Below are 9,791 nucleotides of genomic sequence, written 5' to 3' on the forward strand. Positions count from 1 at the left end.
TAGCTCAGTGGTTAAGGTGCCAGCTTACGGACTGGAAGATCCGTGGTTCGAACCCAACTTCAGCATCGCCACTGCTTGTGTTTAGGCTTGGGCAACGTGGTAGTGTATTCCAGCCCCCGTGCCTCCTTCCGTTAGGTACCTCCGTACCGAAAGGGTGCTACAGCTAAATGGTTTATACATTTATTTATTTATTTATTTATACTGCTCAACGCCTGGACGATGACGCACCAGCAACACCCTGCGCATTGGTGACGAAACTTTTGCAACCAAACTACCAAGCTCAGCCAACAGAACAGCGATCAAGACCATATCTCTTTTTGGGTTGGAAACCAAGTGGATGCATACTTATCCTCATTCAAACAGGGTTTCGTCGATACTTTGTAGTTATCCTATCCAATTCGATACTCAGTCGCATGCAGAACGTTCGATTAGACTAATCTGGGAAGGCCCCTATTGCTTTTTAAGCGGAGACTGGGACCGATTCGTGGGGTTAATTTCGCGGATTTTTGCGCTATCAACAACGATTATTTGTTGTGCGATTTCAGTTCCCCAAACCAACTGAGGTGCTGCGCTTAAGTTTGAACCTCGGACCTTCCATTTCGTGCTTTGGTCAGTGCCCTGCCTCGAGATTGCAAATGAATTCGTGGAAGACAATGGCTCACGCGTAGATTATTAGACGGGGTGCGGTTTTTTGGCACTAACGCTTGATGTTCAAGTCTTGGCGAAGGCAACGCCATCCTTAAAAATCATGTTTGAAAACCCCCGATCTGTCACGCTGGCTGCCAGAACCATCCTTCATCAGTGCTTCGTGGGACTTTCAAATGGAGAGATTCAACGAATCCAGCATCCCATTTGCCGAAAAGCTTCAACTCAACAAGTGTCAATATGTCTACTTTTGGAGCTACCTGTGACCTTAGATCGCAACCCTTACTGAATAGTGCTGATACCTTAAACACATATCGATTTGATGTTGTCTTGCTCTGTTGAATACAGCTCTAGTCCATACCAACTTCCGTTGACTGGAAACGTCAAAATGCATCTTCGTCGGCTTAACCGGTCCCTGTCTAGGCTTGGGCAACCGGGCAGTATCCCAGCCCTCGTGCTTCCTTTGGATGGCATGGCAGCTAGGCACCGAAAGAGTGCTACAGCTGGACGATTTTATTTTTTTTAACTGGTCACTGACGAAGTCATCGTTTTGCAGTCAAATATCGACGGAACCCCTCTCCCCCATGATGCAACTATCAATCTGTGTTACTCGGGCAACGAACGATGTATTAGCGGAGAAGGTTGGCCGCAACATGAGTGAAAGTACTTGGGGTTTCTCGGGCCCCCCAGCACAAAGTATACTCACCCCTGGGTTCGAGTCCTGGTTTCAAATTCCTGAGACCATTCTTATAGTTGACCGTATTAATTACCACCGAAAATAAACGACACGCTACCTGGAAAACCGGCCGAATTCCGAAACATAAGAGGATCTTATCCTGCGGGCTGTTGCAACCGTAAATGGCTGAAAAGGGACCCTGGGCTTAAACGTCAGTTGACTGAATAAAAAGTTGTTAGGGTTGAGGACCATTGCGGTAGCTTTCATCTACAACATAAACATGGAACACCCATGAGGTCATCCGCCTTTTCCAGAGTCTTTTACATTTGGGCGATCATCGATTGGCAAGTCCACCTTGTGTCTCATTAAAATTCACATCCCACCATAAACTCATCGTGGCGCCGAGTTTAGCCAAACTCTACTTGTGTCTCTAAAACAATTCCAACGAGGCCTCCACAGACGGTCTACTCGTGAGATGCATACTTTTTAAAGGGGAATAACAGTCGAGATAAATCTGAAAGGTGGATGGTTCTGACCAGTTCTTAGGTCGGTCGCTGCTTAGCTTGATTACTGCAGATCAAAGTTAACTATTCGTCCATATAAAAGTAATTGAGTGTTCGCTTCCGGTTCAGAGAGAAAGTCTTCCTTCAATCTGGTTATCTCACTACCACACAAAACGAGCCCTCAATTGCTGTATCGTATGGATAGTCTCGGACACGTGAATCCTGATTTAAGAACACTACGAAACTTATTGCTCAGCTAACAATATAGAGACTCTCCCTTTTTTCATAAAAAGTTCATAAAAAAACCCCAGCAGAACTGCTTTTGGTGACGAGTTCACCACCATCCCGTGCTAGTACAGCGCGAGACAGTTGCCGCTTTCAACGTATTCCCCTTGTGTTCAGCCATACTATCTCTGTGACTGAACACTACTCAGCTTTGGAATAGCAGAATGTCACATGGTGCAGAGTATGCGACGTGACGTCATCAGCTGTTGAACTTCGCCGAATGACTAAGAAGCAATAAACGCGCTCTATTTGCGGATGCCACTTGTGAAGCTAGGCGGAACCACACGGTCAGTAAAGATCAAAATTGGAAGTTCGACCGAAAATACTACACTCTCGTATGGATGATTCAGTGTGCACAACTATTTGCACTCATCTCATTTTATCAGGTCACGTCATTCAAGAATGAGCCGAGTAAATTTCAGAGTCTCCGAAGGATGAAGTCCCGGGCACATTGGTTCAAGCGCTTCAGTTAGAGGGAGTGAATTCTACTCGTAAACAGCTCTTGCAAGAAAGGACTATTTCTATCAGTTTTATGGTGGTTCTCCTGCGATGGAATCTGTGAGCCCCCAAAATCTGTTCGTAACTTTGTCAAACCTCTGTGTCTGTTAGGGAAGCGAATTCAACAGGCAAGCATTTCAATGTGTTATTCACCGTGGTTTCTCGGGAGAGGCAGTGGTTTGATGGAGAAGAACTGGCGTTTCAATAATCTTAGGAAGTTTGACTGTAGCCTGAAATGATCATCGGAATAACGCCAAATTTTCGGGAAATATTTGCATACTGATAGCAGCAAGTACTGTAACTCCTTCCTGCAGTGTCCATCCCTCCCTCCGTCTTGTGACCGGTTCCATCAGTAGTATAACTGCATTGTTCAATTTTTTTCAGTAAGATAGAGGTGATTTTTTATCCATTCGCTTCTGTAGGTCTCTCAATGACGCAACTTGCATGTGGAAGCATCTTGCCAGACCGATCACGGATGGTGCATCCTAAGAGAGCACACAGCATACTCAAAACTTCATTGATCGCTGTTTCGGTCAGTTTCGTGAGATCCTTGGAGAGTCGTATTTTTAACGCGCTTACATACTCATCTGGTGTAAACTGGGGATTGGGCACCGACTGACATGAGTCTCTCCAAGCTGCTTTTCAGCGAAATCCGTCTTCAAGATTCACTAAATGAATTTACAGGCATTTTTCGTTGACAGACCATGCTACTTATAGGATTGATAGCAACTCGCTGATTCCTTGGCTAAGCATCATCAGGCAGTTTTAGTCCTCAAATTCAAGTGAGTCGTTTTTCTTGCTTGAACGCCACATTGACAGTTGATGGGTTTTCATCTCATTAGCATGCTCAGTCAGTGCTAACCTGAGACCTCAAACTGGCTTCGAATGAACTGATTATGCAAACGAGTTCAGAACAGTATGAAATTGGCAGTGGATCGTCCTTAGATTCTCATCGTTAATAGGAAAAAAACACGATGTTTACCACACCTGCCGCGTACCACCCATGTGGATTCGAACTTTACTCTTTTAACTGAGTTCACATACGGACACAAAACAGTAAGCATTGCGGACTTTTTCCGTGTACGGAGAGTGAAATCTGAAGAGTGGCGAAGTGAATCGTGCGTGTTTCTGTTCGTATCTAGTTCTCCATTGCATCGGACGAAAAAGCGAACCAAGCGCAGTTTTATATTCTTTTTCGACCCAGGCGATAGGAAGCTAATCGATTAGCGGTCGGCATCTGCTCGGGTACGTATCACTTTACCGTGACTGGCAACACCTGTCTTCAGCACCCATTTCATACCTCTCATCCAAACCTAGTTAAGTGGTATCCATTTTCAGATTCGTCTGTCACGTTGTACTAATTCGATGGACCCCTAGCAGAATAGATTATACTACGTGCGGTCTGCGTTGATCCGTGCGTTAAACCAGCTGAACGCGCTGTGTAAACCTGAGGGAACAAGGGCGGATCGTGAACAAGAGTCAGTTTTAATGTCACCTACATGCCTGGTTAGTAGTCCGTCATCATCATCAAGGATATCAACATATTAGTGTTCAACCCTGAAGCTTTGCTGTCGTATTTCATGGTTGCACATGGGCTGGGATACTGGCAGAGCGCCCATACCTAGACGGGAGAACGATTAGGGTCCTCAAACAAAGCTTGACTGCAAGGCAGCGGGGTTTGGCCGGAAATGCAAGTACCCTGCCATTCTTACAGAACATGTTGGTATCCATGTTCCAACCCCCAACCTAGAAGGCCAGTAGACTCTGCTCCTCATACCCCTAACCAGTGACCAACCTAGTATGAGGGACTCTGTAAGTGTCGCGTGGAAACCCCCCAGTATAGGTCAATGGGTCGCCGAGGTGCGCAAATCGTCACGCCACGGTAAGATCCAATCTCCTCATGACGGGACGAGTAGTTCATAATCGTCACATGTAAGGGGAGGATTAAACTCATTGTTTACTCGGATAGACGGCCAAGGAAACTGATTCACACACACACGTAGCCCGAACAAACATCTCTATCCAGCGGCAACCAACAATCGGTCTGGCCTTTACAAAGGCGGTAGTATGAACGATTGTCAGCTCAACGAATTGTTAACATGGGTCGCTAGAGAAACTGTAAACGATGCGACAAAATATATTTAAGTAAAATACGATGATGGTATATGGCGATTCTTTAATTCAAATGAACCCAGTCAGTACCACGCTGCTGAGAGGTACTGATCGGCTGTTTCCTCCTCGTTGGGAATCATCAAAATACGCACCTCAAAAGCTTCACGGGGGCGGTAGCTAAATATTACGCCGTTCAGCCACAAGTGGCTTATAAACACTTTCATAGCATATGACGCCATTCGCCCTTCAGTAAGGAACTCTACATCACGGGGTCGCACGTTGAATGGCTCCTCGTTGTCTGCATCATTCTTCAGTTTGAGCTACTTATTAGTGGTTAGTAGCATGTAATTTGGGGATTTTCGATTGTCAGCTCGTCCTGTAAGCGAAGCCGATCTACATTGACAAGCCGAAGAGCAACGTACGGTTATTTCGGCCTTTTTGGGAATCACCATCTCAAGAAATTTCAGGGATATTAAAACCCCTGGCCACCCGGCTGGTTGATGAACACTCAAGAATTTGTGCAAGATTGGCGGAACAGCAGGGTGACTAAATCACGCTCATTAAGCAATGAACATCATGTGATCACTTGTTGACTGTATCCTCGCGTGACGGCTTCTCAGATGGAAGGTTTCAACAGCTTGTAAGACGTTTCCCGACAGCCCATCTATAGTTTGAATTTAGTGCGATTCCGCAGGCTGATTTCGTGTTTGAAATACCTAGTAAATGAAACCATTCAGATGCACATGTCCATCAAAATCCTAAACGGATTTTACACCAAGAGCGAGGGATAAGTAATTAGTGGCATGTTTGGGAAACGCTTCGCGGGTCTGGTGAGTTCATTCATCGGCTGCCCTGCCCAACAAATGATGCATCTAACACAATTATCGCCAGTTTCCCTTAGTACCAGCTTTGCTGGCTTGTCACCATTGTCACTGCCAGCATCATTGATGTGCAAACCGTGCTACATTCACGTAAAAATACAAGATCCATTTCTGTTCAACGCCATCCACTGAATTAAAGGATCATTTTAATATGGATCACATTACTTGTAGGGTGAATGGAAAATTTGAACAGACCGCCACCAGTTTCCCACTTCTGGGGCTCGTCTGACGTGGAAAGCCCGTGAATTTTCGCTGAAGTTGTGTCATACCTAAACACCGAATTACATATCTGAGGTGAAGAACGAGATGTTTAGTTGGATTACAGCTGAATATCATGTTAACGCCAATTATACTTGCAACTGTGCTTTTATCGCCAAGAATCCTTGTTTTTTGTAATTACGGTGAACAGTTATCACCATTCCAAATAAACACTTTCCTTAGGTCGTCCCTGTTTCACGATGGCTTTGCATTTTAACCGAAGAACTGAGGGCTCATGGCAGTCGAAAAAGAAAACCCTACTTGGTCGGGAGCTTCTATACGCAAAAAAGAGCACTACACGGTGTTACGTACTTCGCCACTATTTTGGCGCATTTCGGATGTATGAAAGTGCTCGAAAGCAAGTTGGAGTTTTCCAGTCCTTACTGATCCCAACCAGTCCGAGTAGATGGAACTTGACAGATTAAATGGTTGAAAACTAATAAACTTTCGTAAGCTTCAATCTAATGGCGAAGTTCGAAATGGCCAATAAGCTGAAATTGGGCGAAAACATACCCAGAATGAAAATCCGGCATATGAACTCCACGTCCTGTTTGCGGCGACAAATCATATTGCTCATGAGGACCCGCACATGAGAATCCTGCTCGGTGCCCTTGTAGCGACCCAGTCACCCACATACTTGACTGTTCAACTCACAGTCGCTCACTGGATCGCAAGGCTTGTCTTTTTTCTCATACGCACAAACACGTCGCATTAAGCTGACTCATCGGACATCGATTGTCTGCACCGCCTAGTCAGCGTAGCAACCACTCATGTGCCGACGCTCCCACGTATATGCACTGGGACGTACATAAAGGGAAACCGAACCCAATCAGGACACAGACTCGCGCGGGCGCAGGGAGCAGGACGTCAACCTCTCCACAAGTCCACGGATAACCATGGAGTACGTGTAGCAGTCTAACTGCGGAGAAGAACACGTTCCCGCCGTCCGGACTTCCACCAACAAACTCTCATATACGATAAGTTTCCTTTTTGACTTGCTCCCCTTTTTCGCACTGTATTTATCTTTATACGTGCCACAGAAATGCTAAAAACTTTTATTAGTGCACATTCACCTTTTGATTTGTATTATGACTATCGTCACCTGTGCACTAATAATTGGTGAGCCCGACGTGAATTTTATTAGTGCATACACCTAATTTGTATGTGGATATCGTCACCTGTGCACTAATACCCTTAATCTTCCGTTGACCCTCTTGGGTGCTTACCTAGCCTTTTGGAAACCAGGCCCTATTTGTCCAGCATTTCCGTGAATGCGCGTGTAATCGCGCTCCATCTTGTGGGTTAGAAGGTGTTATATCTGCTGATTCGTCAACCTGTGGTATTTGCTGCTGACCCGCTCTAGTACCTAGTTGCCGAAAAAGACTCACAGAAGGGGACACAACAGCTATATCCCGAACAAAAGAGTGCGAAAGCAAAAGTTACCACGGCCTCGTGCTATCTAAAGGGGACTTTCCGACATTGATCCAAGCTGTTTGATAGGCGTTAATGAACACCCATCAACATCGATCGTGCCTCTATGTAGAGCCTGAACGCTGATCACATTCGGTCATGCTTCTGTGGCGTGTAAGAACACCCATCAGGTTTTGCTGAATTGATTGAATGATTGACTGGCCTGCCGGCTTTCCAGTTGAGTTTTTGGTGGAGCACTAGGTTCCGGGCATTCTGAGATTGCTTTCAGGAATCTGACCTTTCTGATAGAAGGATGCTATTTGAATGAAGGACACATGATGGAATACTTCATTACAAATCAATAGGACGTGAAGTAGACCGGCAAGTTTCCTTTTCCCTACTCCAGTGCATTCTGTCCACAAATTTCGTTTCACTTTCCTTCGCGAACGTATCATCGGATGTTTGCTTCACGAGGTTCTAATTTTTTCGATAAAAATATCGCGACAATGAAGTCTTCTGTGACTCGCTGAAATTATGAAATCAAATTGCAAGAACTATCTCCTCCAGTCAAACGGGGTTCAGGTATTTGGACCACAAAAGGAGATTCAAATGTACCTATTTCCTCCTAGTGGTGCCACATGATCATGCAGATCCGCAAAGCAAGACTTCCGGTCACTTACTCGCAGAGCTAGAATATGGCAAGCCCGCCGAATCCGTTGTTGACTGGGAGTGTTACATTCATACATATCCCAGTTTTAATAGTTGGAGACCAATTTATTCCTACAAGGTATGGATTTCCATTGTCTTGAAAGCCGCCACCAAGAACTAGTCGCTTAAAGTAACATTCTTATCCGCTGTAAAGCCCTACCTTTCTGGAACAGGAAAGAACACTGAACGCATCGTTTCCTCCATCCAAAAGGGCAAAATCACGATCTGTTGATCAATCAGGTGTGAACATCTCTCTCTCGGATAAGATCATTTCGCAACAGGCGTTACCATATCCTCAGTTATTAGCCAGCTGGAGAAAGGCTATCCACACAGGATAGCGTTGACATCCCGTGTGGATATCCACCCATAGTCAATTAAGTTAATGCGTTTCCCTTTTTCACCGGCGCACAAACTAAAATGTTTAGACGCGTAACGCACTGGACGCCGGTCGCTCTCTTTGGCCAAACGTGTTCAAATTTCAATGAGAAAGCTGAAAAATCAGTTTTTCAGCTGGACAGCAAGAACTATCTACTAAATACATCACTGAGAATAACAACCGTTCAACCGACCATCAGTAAGTGGGGATGTACGTAGCCACCAGCCTCTGTCCCTGACGTCAGGTCCGTGCAGTTTCAATACCATGAGTTGTCTAGTTGGTAAACCACTGTTACCGACCAAGTAGTATCTAGAGTTCGTGGTGGCGGTTTCCGGATTGCCATAGGCTTCATCGAATGACACGAAACCGTTTGGATTCCGGGGTCGGCTGTGGGCCTGATTCCTTATTTTGGTCATCTCTTTTACCGTTAACGATGGTTGAACCACATCATGAAGGTGTGCAGAGCAGAATGGCGCACTCAGAAAAATCGTGTTGTGTTGAGCAGTGGGCAGAGTACAGATTTGTTCCAAGGCTTGAAACACTTGATGATCTGATGACCAGTGTGGCCCAGAAAATACGAATCCAGATGCAACCACAGTGTAGATAAAAAATTTCATACTCCCACCAAATGGCACACTTTACTGTTCGTATTCATGACAGTCCGGCGCAGATAAATAAAGGACGCTGACCCTTTGGGAATGAAGCAACCATTCGTTTTCTATTAGCCAAAACTGAAGTCCAATTCCCAGCTTCACCTTAGTTCGGAGGCCCTCGTACACCATCGAAAGTGGTTTGCCAGAAGCTGGTCACCCACGGTTGGTCAAGGGTGTATTTGTCACGTAGCCTTCCGCGTGAGTAAGCTTCTTTAATGGTTGACAGAGCAATGGATTGAGATCAGAATAGTGGCCGGTCGGCTAATATACTCCGACAAAAGTAAAACGGGAGTCCCCGCTTTGTTCTGAACTAATCAGAGCTGGTGTACTCGGGCTGAATGAGGACTGGTAAAAAGACACCTGCAAATCGTGAGACCACTCAAAATCAAGCAAAATTCAGGTGTCTGTGTCGCCATCAGACCGCGAATATCTAGCAGGTGTGTTAGCCAGTCATCAGAGAGAAGGCTGTACCACTTGTAAGCTGCTCTTTTTCATGCTCAGTATCATCTTTTTCCCTATCATTATCAGTCACATCGCTGTACAAAAGTTTGTTTTACTAAAAAAACAACCGCTAACGCCCGCTCGTTGGCTCCAACGTGACTTTGACGTAATCCGCCCCTCCTTCTCGGAATCCCAGCCGATTTTGCTAATACCACACAAAATTCAAAGACAAGGCTCTACGTTGTACACCTCCAAGTGGCTATCTCCCTGACCAGGGAAACTCGCTAGTCAGTCAGTAGTGGCGACAGCTTCCACTGGCCAGTCACCTAGTCGCCTCTACTACGT

The 9,791-nt window shown here is 45.5% G+C and overlaps 1 protein-coding gene across 1 annotated transcript in view; it reads right to left on the reverse strand.

Annotated features, from left to right (window-relative positions):
* Positions 1–7,152, reverse strand: part of T265_09696 (hypothetical protein) — a gene marked incomplete at both ends in the record, with an annotated part of 13,237 nt that extends 6,085 nt beyond the window's left edge. The window contains 2 exons of the mRNA XM_009175852.1: positions 1,007–1,178; positions 7,085–7,152. Of these exons, the coding sequence (XP_009174116.1) occupies positions 1,007–1,178; positions 7,085–7,152 (240 nt within the window). The remainder of the gene's footprint in view (positions 1–1,006; positions 1,179–7,084) is intronic.
* Positions 7,153–9,791: the final 2,639 nt, after the last annotated feature.

This window comes from Opisthorchis viverrini, assembly GCF_000715545.1.
Source record: "Opisthorchis viverrini unplaced genomic scaffold opera_v5_301, whole genome shotgun sequence".
Lineage (NCBI taxonomy): Eukaryota > Metazoa > Platyhelminthes > Trematoda > Opisthorchiida > Opisthorchiidae > Opisthorchis > Opisthorchis viverrini.